The following is a 17,628-nucleotide window of genomic DNA, read 5'->3' on the forward strand; positions in this document are numbered from 1 at the left end:
TTTGGGCAAAATTATCAAAATGATTGATCCGCTAGGAACACCATTTAATATGTTTTCCCTTTATTATTATTATTTGTTTTATTATTATTATTATTTATTTCTTGGCAGACGCCCTTATCCAGGGCGACTTACAGTCGTAAACAAAACATTTCAAGAATCACAGTACAAGCATTAATACAATTAAGAGCAAGATAAAATACAATGACTTAAATTCTAGCAAGTACAAGTATATGACAGAATACGATTCAATATCGGAGCAGATAACAGTGTCAGTGATAGTTACATCAGGGTACGATTAAATGCAAAATACTACAGATTGAATAATAATACAGTACTTGAGGTGTCATTCTGAATAGCTTTCTGTGACCTTTAAGCTTACCATTCAGCAGGCAACAGAGTCACTATTACTTTTTTATTTAGCGTGCCCAATTATTTTCTCCCTCACCAGAGCAATTCCCCACAACAGCTCGGCAGAACTGAAAGTCAGAGGGTGTCCTCCAATCCCCTCTAAGGCCAGCCCTGCAGGTGACCGCTTGAGCTCACCAGGCGCATGGCCAGCAGGGGCCGCTGTAGTGCGGTGAGGAGAAACAGTTGATGTCGGTTTTGCCTCCTTGACCTAGTGCCAGAGCCAATGCTCCCTCTTGACACAGTCAGGAACCTGCGCTCCCCTGACTGTGTGACTCACCAGTGCAGCCCCTGGAACCTGCGCTGCCCTGACTGACACCTGCATAGCTCCTGGAACCTGTGCTCCCCTGACTGTGTGAATCACCCTGCATACCCCCTGGAACCTGCGCTTCTCTGACTGTGTGACTCACCCTGCATACCCCCTGGAACCTGCACTCCCCTGACTGTGTGACTCACCCTGAATACCCCCTGGAACCTGCGCCCCCTGACTGTGTGACTCACCTGCGCAGCCCCTGGAACCTGCGCTCCCCTGACTGTGTGACTCACCCTGTATACCCCCTGGAACCTGGGCTCCCCTGACTGTGTGACTCACCCTGCATACCCCCTGGAACCTGCGCTCCCCTGACTGTGTGACTCACCCTGCATACCCCCTGGAACCTGCGCCCCCTGACTGTGTGACTCACCCTTCATACCCCCTGGAACCTGCGCCCCCTGACTGTGTGACTCACCCTTCATACCCCCTGGAACCTGCGCCCCCTGACTGTGTGACTCACCCTGTATACCCCCTGGAACCTGCGCTCCCCTGACTGTGTGACTCACCCTGCACACCCCCTGGAACCTGCGCTCCCCTGACTGTGTGACTCACCCTGTATACCCCCTGGAACCTGCGCCCACTGACTGTGTGACTCACCCTGTATACCCCCTGGAACCTGCGCTCCCCTGACTGTGTGACTCACCCTGCACACCCCCTGGCCTATACCTGGTGAGCCACTTGGGGACCCCACACAGGCTTTCCAGCTAGATGGCATCCAGTTTGATTGAAAATCTTAATTTTAGGGCATCTTGAAATGTAAGGGATGTGTAAAAAAAAAAAGTTTAGTGACATTGTGTAGCTATATGTACTTGATGGTATTGTCTTGTAATGTTTTTTAAAAGAACAACTAAGCTATCACCTAAAAACAGACAACAACCCCACAGCTGTGTAGAGCCTTGAATAGCGCTGTCAGGGGTTTTAGAAATCGATTATGTTCTGTCCGCAGTAAAATATCTGTAATGGATTTGTTTTCTAAATAAATTGTGCTGCTTTGTATTGTAATGGTCATGAGTCTTTGTTTTTTCTTTCATGTTTTCCACTGGAGGTTTTTGTTGCTATCCCCTTTTGGGGTGTAATGTATAATTGACTTTTTTTTTTAATTTAAATTAGATATTTGTATTTTTTTCACGTTAGATTATATGGCTGTGGCTCAAATTGTAGCAGTAAAAACAAGATGGAGTTTGATAGACATCCCATAATTCATGTAATAATTAATTTGTAGAAAAGACAAAACTAACTTGGCACTTTTTATTTTTTATTTTTTAACATCCTTTATATATTCCACGTGTGAGAGTGTTCCTAAACGTTATTGAGCATCTGTGTTTGGGGAGCATTGCAGTGAGGCAGGCAATCGGCAGGAGAATTGACATGTTTGCTCTTTCTGAAAATAGAGTACAAGATCTTTACTACAGGCAAAATATAGACACGGAGATCCATGGGGAATTCAGTGACGTTATCTTTTGAAAATTACTTGAAAAAAAATGTACATACCTTCAAAACACTGAATCAGAATTGTAAAACTATCCGGACAGCTCCCTTTACACCTCTAGAGCACTCCTGATCACCCGTCAGCAGCATAGCTTTCACAGGAAAGGGTTGTACCTTTGTAACTGATCTAAAACTACCAATATAAACACTTCCTAATAAATGACAAAATCTTTCCAGGAAATCTAACCTGATATATATTGTCATCATTTCGTAGGTCTCCGATTTCCCCGTATGAAAAACGCACACATGGTAAAGGATTGCTACATAATGGGAACTAATGCATATAGCTTCTGGGAGTTTAGAGTTTTTTTTTTAAAGATATAATATGCTCAGGTTCTTAAAATGTATTTCTCAAACTCCCAGAAGCCACTGACGTGTGCAGCAGTCCTTCGACAGGGTGCAGCAAGGAAAAGGGTGCAATGTGGTCACCAGTTTTATTGTTTGTAAATACTATTAAAAAAAGTGAGATCTGCAAAGTGATGGTAATACATATTAGAGCAGATTTACTGGAATTATGTTGTTCTCTATACATACTTTAAGCACACTGAAGAAGGCACTAGCCTACACACTGGTCTACTTGACTTTCTTATAGTCCTAATTGATATTAGATGGCTGTAGATTCAAGCAATTTACTGTTTGAAGATACTTTGATTTTATGTTATTTGTTTGAGATATGTGTTACTGACATGCTTTTGTTTCTTTTTTTAAATTCTTTTTCAGATACCATGAAAGGAAGGTATCAATCCGTGATCTCCCAGAACAGATTCAACTAGAAAAAAGGGAGCTCTGGAGAGAGGCTTCAAGACGGTACAGACAGAGACAGAAACACAGTCCCCAAGCACCGCTACCTTACTCACATCCAGCTTCATAAAGACAGAAACACAGAGCACCACTACCTTACTCACATCCAGCTTCATACAGACAGAGACAGAAACACAGAGCATCACTACCTTACTCACATCCAGCTTCATAAAGACAGACAGAAACACAGAGCACCACTACCTTACTCACATCCAGCTTCATACAGACAGAGACAGAAACACAGAGCATCACTACCTTACTCACATCCAGCTTCATAAAGACAGAGACAGAAACACAGAGCACCGCTACCTTACTCACATCCAGCTTCATAAAGACAGAAACACAGAGCACCGCTACCTTACTCACATCCAGCTTCATAAAGACAGAGACAGAAACACAGAGCATCACTACCTTACTCACATCCAGCTTCATAAAGACAGAGACAGAAACACAGAGCACCACTACCTTACTCACATCCAGCTTCATAAAGACAGAGACAGAAACACAGAGCACCACTACCTTACTCACATCCAGCTTCATAAAGACAGAAACACAGAGCACCACTACCTTACTCACATCCAGCTTCATAAAGACAGAAACACAGAGCACCACTACCTTACTCACATCCAGCTTCATAAAGACAGAGACAGAAACACAGAGCACCACTACCTTACTCACATCCAGCTTCATAAAGACAGAAACACAGAGCACCACTACCTTACTCACATCCAGCTTCATAAAGACAGAAACACAGAGCATCACTACCTTACTCACATCCAGCTTCATAAAGACAGAAACACAGAGCATCACTACCTTACTCACATCCAGCTTCATAAAGACAGAGACAGAAACACAGAGCACCACTACCTTACTCACATCCAGCTTCATAAAGACAGAAACACAGAGCACCACTACCTTACTCACATCCAGCTTCATAAAGACAGAAACACAGAGCATCACTACCTTACTCACATCCAGCTTCATAAAGACAGAGACAGAAACACAGAGCACCACTACCTTACTCACATCCAGCTTCATAAAGACAGAGACAGAAACACAGAGCATCACTACCTTACTCACATCCAGCTTCATAAAGACAGAAACACAGAGCACCTCTACCTTACTCACATCCAGCTTCATAAAGACAGAGATAGAAACACAGAGCACCGCTACCATACTCACATCCAGCTTCATAAAGACAGAAACACAGAGCATCACTACCTTACTCACATCCAGCTTCATAACGACAGAGACAGAAACACAGAGCACCACTACCTTACTCACATCCAGCTTCATAAAGACAGAAACACAGAGCATCACTACCTTACTCACATCCAGCTTCATAAAGACAGAGATAGAAACACAGAGCACCGCTACCATACTCACATCCAGCTTCATAAAGACAGAAACACAGAGCACCACTACCTTACTCACATCCAGCTTCATAAAGACAGAGATAGAAACACAGAGCACCGCTACCATACTCACATCCAGCTTCATAAAGACAGAAACACAGAGCACCACTACCTTACTCACATCCAGCTTCATAAAGACAGAAACACAGAGCACCTCTACCTTACTCACATCCAGCTTCATAAAGACAGAGATAGAAACACAGAGCACCGCTACCATACTCACATCCAGCTTCATAAAGACAGAAACACAGAGCACCACTACCTTACTCACATCCAGCTTCATAAAGACAGAAACACAGAGCACCACTACCTTACTCACATCCAGCTTCATAAAGACAGAAACACAGAGCATCGCTACCTTACTCACATCCAGCTTCATAAAGACAGAGACAGAAACACAGAGCACCACTACCTTACTCACATCCAGCTTCATAAAGACAGAAACACAGAGCACCGCTACCTTACTCACATCCAGCTTCATAAAGACAGAGACAGAAACACAGAGCACCACTACCTTACTCACATCCAGCTTCATAAAGACAGAGACAGAAACACAGAGCACCACTACCTTACTCACATCCAGCTTCATAAAGACAGAAACACAGAGCACCACTACCTTACTCACATCCAGCTTCATCTCCGCACGGCTGAATTTGGAAATACGTGTCCTGGGTCATCTATAATTTCTTACCAGAAATCTCATGAAAAGCAGCACGTTATGTTAAACGTGTATTTGAGTTTTAATGGTTTTTTCTTCATACCTCTTTTTTTTTTTTAAACACCTTTTGAACTTGTTTCAGTGCTTCAGGTGCACAATTGACATTGAACATGTGCTTCTGGGAGCAAAGACTTTAAAAAAGGATCTTGGGGTTTAAGTGGATTTACCATTAAAAGGTTCTTGCCAATGTGATGAGGCCATTCATTATGTTGATTATACAAGGCTGGAGTTAGACCCCACCTAGAATACTGTGTCCAGTTTTGGTGAAGTCATTATAACAGAGACATTGCTGCACTCAGGAAAGTTCAGAGAACTCAGCAGTGGTATAATCGAGCCGGATCACGGCGAACCACAGTTCTGCTGTCACAGGAAATAAGTTAGCTGGGAAATGAGTTAGTGTTTGCTTTTTGGCCCTTTCTTCACATGCGTGAATCTTAGAACTTAAAGGCAAGGTTTTCTGTGGAGATTCATCAAAAATGACAGGATGCCATTTGTATTTTTATGAGAAACGAAAACAGGTATTGCATTGCAGACAGTAATTTTTGTTTAAATATGTCGTCATCTTATTTATCGAAGTGTATTGCAGACAGAATTTTTTTGTTTTAAAAGGTGACATTTATCATAATGTATATTTACATTTAGTTTGTATTATAAATACATTTTATCTTCAGGAAATTACTCGCTGTATTTTAGTTGTTTTTTTTTTAACATAAATAAATATTTTAAAAACATTATTTTGTCGGTATAATTTATGTCTATGCATAGTTAAAAACACTACTTGCCAAATGTGTATTTCCTTTCAGAAATGTCGTGCACATGTCATATACTGTGGGGTAAGCAAGTAAGTATTTAATAAGTGTTTATGTAAGCTCACAACTTGCTCTTAACGTTATCTGATTCGTTTTGATTATTATGTTTTACACCAGATCTCATGAATGAAATATAAAGATATTATGAATATAATATAAAGATACCATACAGCATTCATTGCATACCATACATTTCTCAATAACAAAGATATTTAAAAATACACTTTTATTAAAACAAAACAATATACACAATACATCTACACAATTCAAAATATGCAGTAAAAACAACAGTGTGAGGGTGTGTAGGGGAAGGGAAGAATATATTTACAGAAGGTGTGGTTTAATTCCATGCTGGAGGTTTTTTTAGGACTATATCAATACCAGTGTCATTCATAAGAACATAAGAAAGTTTACAAATGAGAGGAAGCCATTCGGCCCATCTTGCTCGTTTGGTTGTTAGTAGCTTATTGATCCCAGAATCTCATCAAGCAGCTTCTTGAAAGATCCCAGGGTGTCAGTTTCAACAACATTACTGGGGAGTTGGTTCCAGACCCTCACAATTCTCTGTGTAAAAAAGTGCCTCCTATTTTCTGTTCTGAATGCCCCTTCATCTAATCTCCATTTGTTAAGTATTTTTTCTTTTTCCTCACTAATTCCACACTTTTCAATTTACCCAAATCATTGCCTGCAGCGTGAATCACCAGGATATCAAGTTTAGAAGAAGGGGAATTAAAAAATAAATCATAAACAAAACAAAACAAAAAAAATGCCATCTAAGCCCCCTCCGTCCGAACCAGCGGACAGAGGAGTTTTGCAACTGCAGGTCCAGCCTGTCCAGTTTGTCTGGCACAGCGTTCCCCCCAGTGCACGAAACTGTGCCCAACAATCCAGATTGATGTTTCTGCAAAGAAATAACAAGATGTTATTTACAGTAGGTTGATTGCAACAATGACATACTAAAACAAAACACAGCACACTTATTAGGGAAAGTGTACCTATTACATGAAACCAACAGCAAGTTCAGTAAAAAGCACTAATGTGTATTTTACGCTTATCATTTGTTAAATTTACAACACAGTATATAGTCAGAATCAGATAATCTGGATGCAACATTTTTTTACACATTTATAGGTTTTATTATTTTTTATAGGGCAGCAGTGTGGAGTAGTGTTTAGAACTCTGGACTCTTGACCGGAGGGTTGTGGGTTCAATTCCAGGTGGGGGACACTGCTTGTACCCTTGAGCAAGGTACTTTACCTAGATTGCTCCAGTAAAAACCCAACTGTATAAATGGGTAATTGTATGTAAAAATAATGTGATATCTTGTAACAATTGTAAGTCGCCCTGGATAAGGGCGTCTGCTAAGAAATAAATAATAATAATGATTCATTTAACACACAGTACATGTGTAGAAAGGCTCAAAAAGGCAAATGTCAACTTATTTCCCAGCTAACTTATTTCCTGTGACACCTGTCCTATTTTAATAGGCAGCTCAGACATCACCGTTCTGCCACTGACACATAGGCACGTAAAGTGAAACATTCTGACAAGAAAGACACTTTGTGGAAATACTTGTAGAAATGTGATAAATGCATTATCTGTTATATGTGTTACTAGAAGTCCAGTATACAAATAAAATTGTGAATTTGTATAATAATTCTTGTTTAAGAAAATCAAGGTTTTAGTGGGAAAGACTTGATCTATAAAAATCCTAAAGGGCACTGTGTATGTAAAGTTAACCCAAGCCACCACTTCAGAAAAGAGAGTAGAATGAGAGGCCACAAACATAACCTGAGTAAAAGTAATCTTCGAACGTAAGGTAGGAAGCACTTATTTGTAGGTTAGATAGCTAAATGTCAAAAAAAAAAAAAAAACGAACGAGAGGCGGTCATTCAACCCATCAACGCTAGGTAAGCCAGGATCCTAATAACTTATTGATCTCAAAATGTCGTCCTACAGGATCTCAATGATCCAGCATCAACAACATCATGACTTGTTAACCCAATCCATACCCCCACCACCCTGTGTAAAGAAGTGTCCACTACCTTCTATCCTAAGTCTTCACTCAGTTTCCAACTGGGATCATGGTTTCTGTGATGCTCTTCAAGTATTGGGTAGGTTAACTCTGCCAGCTCAATTTTAAAGACTTCAATCAAGCCTCCCCGAATTCTTTTTTGTTCTAAGCTAAATAAATAAATGCAGTTTCTTCAGCCTCGTTCCATGAAGCCCTGGGATGAGTCTGGTTGTGCTGTGTCGGACTCTCTCCATGGCCACAATTACCTTTTGGTGTTTCTGGAACCAGAATTGAACACAGTGGGGTCTCCCCAGGGTGTTACTCAACCTCATCATATCTTCCTTTGATTTGTACTCCACACATTCTGCTTGCTCTTTTGTGTCATTGTAAGACAGAACCTCAATGTCTTTGCTATTGTTGAGTAATCACCTTGTAGTAATAACACTTTAATAAAAAAAAGAAATGATTGTATACATGAAGCTTGGTTTTGTTGGAACCTGCACTGTGTAGCCTGTACTTTTGAGGAATGCCGAGATATTTAGTGAGCAAGGAGTTTGTTTTGGGTTAATTGAGTATAAATAACACTTACACTTCCTAGGTCATTGCACCTGTTTTCTGGGTCAGATCATGTCAGTCAATAGGGAAGCACCTGGTTGGTTGTTATTATTTATTTCTTAGCAGACGCCCTTATCCAGGGCGACTTACAATTGTTACAAGATTTTTACATAAAATTACATTATTTTTACATACAGTTACCCATTTATACAGTTGGGTTTTTACTGGAGCAATCTAGGTAAAGTACCTTGCTCAAGGGTACAGCAGCAGTGTCCCCCACCTGGGATTGAACCCACAACCCTCCGGTCAAGAGTCCAGAGCCCTAACCACTACTCCACGCTTGGTTAATGACAAGAAACGAGCTGCTTAAGTGATGGGGACAATTTCATCCTGCAGATGATATGACCAAGGAAGTGCAACACTATCTGAAAGCAAAGCTCCCAAACAGATAACTTATTTTAGTACCAGATACCAGGGTTTACAATAAACAATACTGTACGCATTTGCTATAGCATTCCTTCAAAACTGCGCATTTGATACCTTTGTGAGTGGAAGTCCACGGCAGGTATATTATGGAATTAGTGTGTTAGCAACAGCCACTTTGCACTTTGATTTAGGATATTTAGTAAGCAAGCCATTTACCCCAAACAACTGGCATCACATTGCATAGCTGAGTGTACATTAACCAGTTCACTGAAACAACTTCACATGCAGCACAGTGTAAGAAATTGATGAAAATCAAAAATGAAGCAATCAGTAAATGATCGATGTCAGATTATCCTGCTCCTGCTGCTGCCTACACAGGTAGCTCTGTTGTACACTATTACACACATGGTGTTTTCATTAAACCTGCCTGCTTTTAAAACTGTAATACATTATGTATTTGTTTTCCCTTTAGTAAAGCATACTTTATAGCATACATGTTAAATAAGATCTATTGAGTTATGAAAAAGTACCACATCCTACATCTACTGTGTGCATGTAAAACTGCAAGTGTGACTGCACACCCCTAGATTGCACTACCATCAATAACTTCTGCTAAATATATAAAAAAAAACATCACAATTGGACAAGCTGTTCTTAAGCATACAATGTATACAGCCACACAATATGCATCTACAAATATATGTAACAGGAAAGCAACATTCGGAGCCTATGGTCCAAACAAAAGCATATGGAGTCAAAATGTGCATTAATGAGGATTTAAACAAATGAACGACGAAGGCTAAGTACAGGTGGGAGATTGCGCCAGTGTGATGTGCTGTAGCTCAGACTGTAGTTAATGCATACCCCTTGTGGTGCTTGGTCATTTATTCACAGAAAATGGTATAATGAAAGAGAATGAGAACCACGTCATAAAACATCATGCCGATTGCTTTAATGTTTTCTATTTACACTACAAAGAAACATAGAATGTGTCAGTCATTTTATTACACAAATATTGTGTCTCCAAAGCCTATATGATATGAACAATTAGCACAGACGCCTAGATGGAATTTTACCAACAATAAATTAAACAGAACCCCTTGAACCCCTTGTGTCAGTTTTAGTTCATCACTTTTTGCCTTCCCTGTGATATTGGGGTTGACTGTAAATGATAACTCCAACGCAATTTATTCTGTGTAACAATTTGCAACATAATATAATGGAAAATTCGTTGTCTGAATGTCAAGCAAAGAAGCAGTCATACTCCGAAGCACAGCGAACAATATTATTCACATACCTGAGAAAGTGACCTAATTCATATGTTGCAACTTCTGTTTTCGCAGTGTTTAAAAGGTCATGCGGAAATATTTGTCTCAGTCTGGATGCGTTCAACCACCAAGTTTAAGAAAGTTTGTCAGTTTTACCTAATTGGCCTGGTTTTCTAAATGTCAATTAGGCCACTGTGTGTGTGTGTGTGTGTGTGTGTGTGTGTGTGTATATATGTGTGTGTATGTATATATATATATATATATAGATAGATAGATAGATAGATAGATAGATAGATAGATAGATAGATAGATAGATAGATAGATAAAAGAGACATGTTAAAATACAAAGGTATGTTAAACATTAATGTGTTTTAAACTGTCAGGGAGAATGTGGAGTTTAGCTGCCTTCCATAAACATATGTAACATGCTGAACAACCACACTGTCTTTATAAAAGAGCCCGCACTAGCTTGGGAACATGTAACACAATGAAATAAAAAGGCCCTTATGTACCCTTTAAGTGTGATAGGCCAGCAGATATGTGTAAGAATGACTTTGATGACAAAAGCTCGAAAACTGGCACACAGTTTGACATTGTGAACTGTGAATTATATGCAGAGTCACTTCCAGTAGGACATTGATTTAACATCTCATCCGCAGGATGGAGCACAAGGAGGTGAAGTGACTTGCTCAGGGTCACACACAGTGAGTCAGTGGCAGAGGTGGGATTTGAACCGGGGACCTCCTGGACTTTAACCAATGGACCACACATGATATCTTATATTTCTTGTTAATATATTTACTCAGGGATAACAGAACTGTTATATCTACAACCTACAGGCTAGCATAAACAGTAAAGTGAGGTGTGTTTACCTTTGATATGAACACAGAGGCACATTATTTATATGATCAAATATAAAACACGTCTAAACTAACCATGTCAATTGAAAAAAAGAAACAAAACTATAGTCACGTCAAGATAAGGTATGACCCGGTTTGTTGTGCTTATCTTTCATTAAACCAGGATATTCAAGCTATTGTCGGTTGACCTATTTGGTAAATCTTTGAGTCTGTCACCACAAACCTCATGGTGACCTGCACTGCGTGTTAAGTCTTCGAGGAGAACGTGTTTGTCGGTTTGTCTCGTTGCTGTCTTCATCATGCAGACCCTGCGCCTTCCTCTCTTCCTTGTCTTTTTGACTCACGGAGCACTGCGAGGTACGCTATTTATTTATTTGATTTTTATTTATTTATTTGCTTCTAAATTATGATTTCTAAACGGAGGCAAACCCAAATTACACAGTAAACCCAACATAACAAACCCCAATTTTATTATAAACTGGAAACACTTTTAATAACGAATCACCACCACTAAGTTTTTTTTTATTTTAATTTTTAATTTTTACTGACATAAACGTAATAAACCATAGGACGTTTGCTGTTAATAACCTTGTGCCTTTACATATTTGTTAGAACAGTGACGGTGTCGTAGGAAACTGGTAGACATCGCCTTATGGCCGAATTTCTGAATCGAATGGGGTTTGTTGGAAATTCAGAGCACAGGACTGAAACACCATTGGTTATTTTTCAGATACAAAAACGTTTTTTTTTTAATGTTATTTTTTTTCATCTTATCTATCTAGGTGTAAAGTAATTCATGTTTCATTCATTTGTATCTTCAGGAGATCGACCCTATCGTTCAGTGTTTTTTTTCTCTCCACTCTTTAACAAATGGGTGTATTTGAATATTTATGAAATGTGTTTTTAGCAAAAAAAAAAAAAGTTATACATAATTTAAAAAATATATACATTTTTAGTTATAATTAATATTCGTGTGTGGTTGAAATCACTCCTTGAAAAACACTTTTTGCTTTCGTTCTTATCAAACACGTGTTTTATGTAGGCTCCCTTAAACTAAAAGTCACCACAGTAAATTTGCACAGTGATTTTGCAGTTTTCTAATAGTTATCCTGTAGATTTACCATTTTATAAATATGCTGCACCATACCTCACTGCTTCAATATACAGCGTTAAGTTTGCAATGCATTTTTCTACGGTAAACTATGAGGCTCCATTAGGGACATAATTCAAAGTGACACCTCATACACTACACACCTAAAATTGCATCGGTATGCACTGAAATCTCATACACTACATAGTGAAATCTTGAAACCTCATACACAACATACTGGAATCACATACACTACTATGGAAGGCAATCAGGGTCAAAAACGCTTTCTTTAGTACACGTTATCATTTGACTTTAGTATGTGTTGTAATTCTAATTCTAATACACAGTGAAATCATACACACTACACAGTGAAATCATATACACTGCACAGTGAAATCATATACACTGCACAGTGAAATCATACACACTACACAGTGAAATCATATATACTGCACAGTGAAATCATACACACTACACAGTGAAATCATATACACTGCACAGTGAAATCATATACACTACACAGTGAAATCATATACACTGCACAGTGAAATCATATACACTACACAGTGAAATCATATACACTGCACAGTGAAATCATATACACTACACAGTGAAATCATATACACTACACAGTGAAATCATATACACTGCACAGTGAAATCATATACACTACACAGTGAAATCATATACACTGCACAGTGAAATCATATACACTGCACAGTGAAATCATACACACTACACAGTGAAATCATATACACTGCACAGTGAAATCATATACACTGCACAGTGAAATCATATACACTGCACAGTGAAATCATATACACTACACAGTGAAATCATACACACTACACAGTGAAATCATATACACTGCACAGTGAAATCATATACACTACACAGTGAAATCGTAGCACTCAAAATGTTTTAACTCCTACTAAAATAATAAGTTCTTGTGTTTTTTTAACATAAAAAAAATAATAGGCTAGTAAATTATTATTATTATTATTATTATTATTATTATTATTATTATTATTATTATTATTATTATTATTATTATTTGGTATAGAGTTACCTTGTTTGTTTTGTAACAATCTTGGTAATTTGGATATAAATGCTAATTAATTATTTTAAATAATTTTTGGGGCTGTGAATCTATTTCGCTTTAATCGCCTGAGCTACGACTGTTAGGCACTGGAGTGGGTGAAAGCCGGTCCAAGACAAAACCTCTCGGACGAGGCGCTAAATCAGTGTGCCTTGAAAACCCTGTGATTATCCCGTCTCTATAGTCTACACATTAAAAAGAATTACCAAGACAAAATAGGAAAATGCATATCATTCCATTTTTAATCAACAGACAGAGACGGAGGAATCCTATGGAATAGTTTTCAAGCTGTTTCACATTCACTTACTGTTTCTTCCGGGCTGCTTTCACACACTCCCCTCACGCACTTTCTTGTTACTAATGCAACGAAACAGAAAAAATGATGTTACCGTGCAATTAACACATTTTAGAATATTACTTTCAATGTAGGTTTGTTTCTGTTGCTGCTTTGATGTTTCTGAAGGCATGGGAAATACTGTTATATTATTATTATTATTATTATTATTATTATTATTATTATTATTATTATTATTATTATTATTACAGCTTCTCCAGTATTCCAATACCCGCCCGTAGTAAGAGCCGAGGTCGGGAGCACAGTGCACTTCACGTGTGATATCGGAGACCTGACCGGGCACTGCTACTCTGTTTTGTGGCTCAAGGTGCAGCCCAGCCGAGCCCCGGCACTGGCTGTTCATTCAAACATCTCCCCTGATGGGAGTCATGGAAGAGAGGCTGATGCACCGACAAAGAAGAGCTGCTCTTTAACCTTAACTAGCGTACAGGTGAACGATTCTGGGACATTCTACTGTGGGTTTAGCTCCCATATTATGGTATATTATGGAAATGGAACAAGGCTGATAGTAAGTAAGTACGAAACTAATTAATCTTCTATTCTCTCACAATATCTCTTGGTTTTATTTTGTGAACTCAAATGAGCCTTCCTGTGATTCAGATCATCGTGTTTCTCAACATTACAGCACTCTGTGTTCCCAGAGCAAAACATAGACTGTTATTTACCTAGCGTTAGTCTGAAATAGAAGTTGCAGTCCACTGCTTAGAGCAGGGATCGAGTGCTTTCAGGGCATGTGTTGTTACCCTGTTATTGAGTTATACCAGAACGGCAGCCTGACCTCCATAGAAAACAATGGCAGAGCAGCGTCTGGTTATAATGTTGTACAAGCAGCTCCCTGTGTAATGACATGTATGAATGAGTCTGACTACTTCTCCCTGAACAACCTTGTAAATAAGATTGTGTATTTCCATTTTTATTTTCAGGTTAAATATAAAAAAGAACAACATAAACACTTTTATGTTTTTTAAAATCTACCAATAAACAACTTGGGTAATAAGAGGGATCTTAATGTTTCGGTAACACTTTAGTTTAGGTATCCGTTATAAGTGGTTATAAACAATCTGTAAACATGTTATTAGCTATGCTATTAACCATTATAAAGTATGATTAGAAATAAGACTGCTATAATACACTTTTGCCATTTTTTGTGTTGCTATAACATGTTATAAAAAGATTATAACAGTATTTATAATGTCATATATATCATGTCATTTGCCCACTAATAACAATATCTTGTGAAAATGTCAAGGTCAATTTATACAGCTATTAAAAATTATCTATAAGACATGTTAATTACATATGTTATAAGTATCCTATTATGTAGGTTATTGTATGTTTTATAAGATTACTTTATTACAACCATATATATATATATATATATATATATATATATATATATATATATATATATATATTAATCACCCCAAGAACCTTTCATTCACTATTTTAAAGAAGGCCACAATGCACTTTGTTTCCTTACCTTTATATATATTTGTTTCCATAGCTGCCAATCTGAAAAGGGTGCTTTCTAAAAAATAATTATTGATTGATGATATCTATGAAAAAATACAGCCTTATTTTGCCTGTTTTCATACTACTTTTTTCTGATTCAGTGTCTGTTGATGTAAATTAAGCATCGCCATTAACAATAATTGTGTTTATTATTATTGATTAAAGGAATGAAACATGTACGAAACCGTTTATGAACAAGATGGTGAAACTACATGGTTGGGGCAGGGGTCCGCAGGTTTGTCTTTTTAAGGGATTAAAAAAGGTTGAAACCAGTGGTCTAGATGTTTACTCTTTCATAAATAATACATCAATAGTTAATAAAGTATTTTTTAAACTGTGCACTCTTCATTTTCAGAATATAATATAGTCCGAACGTACACATATATTATTATCTCTCCAGAAAGTCCTGAAGACATTTCAATTGTAATCTCATCGCCTTCTGAGGATGAAGTCCAGTCCAGTGGGTCTGTTACTTTAGTGTGTCTGGTGTTTGGAGTAGCCGAGGAGGCTCGTGTCCACTGGAACGTACTGGGGGGTGTTCGACATGGACTGACTGATTCCGGGTCCACTCCGGACTTTATCAGGAATCAGATCACCATTCCGGGCGAGGTCTGGAGCAGCGGGACCGTGTGTACCTGTGTAGTGGAAACAGAGAGCGGGCGCAATATGAGCAAAAGCGTGAGCAAAACAGGTAGGGCTGCAGGCGTGTTTTTGTTATTTTTTTGTAAAAAAAAAAAGCTATTATAAAGTGAACATAAAATGCAGTAAACTGTACCAGGAACCAGCGGGGGTGGAGGAAGAAGTGAAGTCAAAATTGTTTTTAATTACAGACTGTATCTCAGTATAGATGTATGTTGATAGGCCACTGTTTTAGATTAATAAAAATTATAATAAGGAAAAAAAAAGCTTCTGAAATGTCATGTGTTTGTTACAGGGTTCCGTGCAGCTTCCATCGCTCTTCTCTATGGGAATGTAATCGTGGTTTCACTTTTGCTAATTGCCGTGCTTGTCGTAGCGGCAATGTGTTTCTGTAGAAGAAACACCAGCTCAGGTAACATACTTATTTACTTGGTTTTATATTTAAGGGATAACGGCACGTGTTGGAGTGTCAACATTGGAGGCGTCTCGCCTTGTGATAAGATGTGATTTCATTCTTTTTAATGTCATTTAGAAATAAAAAAAACAGTTATTAATTTTGTTTAGGAATTTAAAAAAAAACATTGTCTTGTATTTTAAATGATGTATTTGACATGTATTCATAATGTGATGTGATTTCATTCTTTTTCTTTTTATTTAGAACAGTCAAAATACTTGCGCATGTTGTAAATTATGAATATAAGCGTGACCTGAGGTCCTCTCAAATGCCTCTCGTTTAATCAGGACAGCTGCTTATTCGGGATATTTCGAGGCAGCCTGATAAAGTGGTGCCGACCTCATATTTGTATTCAAATTATCTTCTTTTTTCTTTTCTTTTCATAGGAAATAAAAATGAAAACAGGCAATCAGGTGCAAGGCACTCAAGCAAATCAAAATTAGGAGAACTGGTACATTATTATTATTATTATTATTATTATTATTATTATTATTATTATTATTATTATTATTATTAATCACAAAGGGCACGTTATAATTTGATATCTCATACCATAGGCCTACTATACAGCTTACATACATTATATACACTGCATACAGCTAAATACATGACTAAAAGTTTGGCATCACCCTATAGAATTAACTAATTTTGCTTCATAAAGTCAAATGAAACCTGCTGAATAATGTCACATTAACATTTTGAATTACATACCTCTTTGTAGTTTTCCATGTACTGACACAAATTGAAAAATGTGACATTTCAAAATCTAACATGAAATACTGTACTACTATTATGGCTTCCAGTAGACTTTTGTGATCTCATTTTGTCGTTTCTTTGGTTACGGGAAGTGTTGTTGTGTATTTAATAAATGAATGATGTCTTGGTTAGGAGAGGGAGGAGGTGCAGTATGCCAGTCTGGAGTTCAATGCTAGAGGACGGAAGTGAACCCTGAGTGAACAGCCCTCTGCAGCCCCCGTCCCTCTCTCTGTGCCGGAACAACTGGGTCAACAACTGTCCTCTATATGTCTTCTATTATATGCATATGATACAGTTACAGTATCCGTGGATAAAGTCTTCATAAATAACTGTTTATTATTGATTAAAAAGATAACTGTTAAATGTGAACTAATATCATGGTCATTTCAACTTTTAGGATGGACATTAGACAGGTTCACATAACTTTTAAAATTAGGTTCTCGTGTGAGTACCAGTAGAAATGGTTTGGTACTCGCCAAAATTAGGGGTGATCATCCAAGCTGTCTAGCTCCTCCTCCTCCTCCGACAGTTCTAACAATTGGGATGTCAAGGACTGGGGTGCAAATTTGGAGCTAGATTCTAGTGCCAGGGTACCTCATATAGCACGAGCGAAATTCAATTCTGACACCAGAAGACATGTTTCGTTTATTA

General features: G+C 38.0%; 2 protein-coding genes across 11 annotated transcripts in view; both read left to right on the forward strand.

Moving 5' to 3' along the window:
* LOC117962361 (uncharacterized) overlaps nucleotides 1-3,172 on the forward strand; it is a 33,921-nt gene extending 30,749 nt beyond the window's left edge. For 3 of the 10 annotated variants that reach the window (XM_059006276.1, XM_059006278.1, XM_059006283.1), the window contains one exon: nucleotides 449-1,720. Coding sequence is in view for 5 of the 10 variants with exons in the window: in XM_059006279.1 (XP_058862262.1) it covers nucleotides 2,927-3,077 (151 nt within the window). In the remaining 5 variants the exon portion in view is untranslated. Of the gene's footprint in view, nucleotides 1-448; nucleotides 1,721-2,926 lie in introns of those variants that run through there. The other 7 variants (XM_059006277.1, XM_059006284.1, XM_059006279.1 and 4 more) reach the window with 6 other exon arrangements.
* Nucleotides 3,173-11,295: 8,123 nt separating this feature from the next.
* On the forward strand, nucleotides 11,296-17,311 carry LOC117395612 (immunoglobulin kappa light chain-like). Its single transcript, XM_033994617.3, has 6 exons — nucleotides 11,296-11,429; nucleotides 13,808-14,128; nucleotides 15,529-15,819; nucleotides 16,063-16,179; nucleotides 16,608-16,672; nucleotides 17,110-17,311. The coding sequence occupies exons 1-6, from the start codon at nucleotides 11,372-11,374 to the stop codon at nucleotides 17,164-17,166; spliced, it is 909 nt and encodes a 302-aa protein (XP_033850508.3). The 5' UTR covers nucleotides 11,296-11,371; the 3' UTR covers nucleotides 17,167-17,311.
* The last annotated feature ends 317 nt before the right edge of the window (nucleotides 17,312-17,628 follow it).

Source organism: Acipenser ruthenus, chromosome 32 (assembly GCF_902713425.1).
Source record: "Acipenser ruthenus chromosome 32, fAciRut3.2 maternal haplotype, whole genome shotgun sequence".
NCBI classification, from domain to species: Eukaryota; Metazoa; Chordata; class Actinopteri; order Acipenseriformes; family Acipenseridae; genus Acipenser; species Acipenser ruthenus.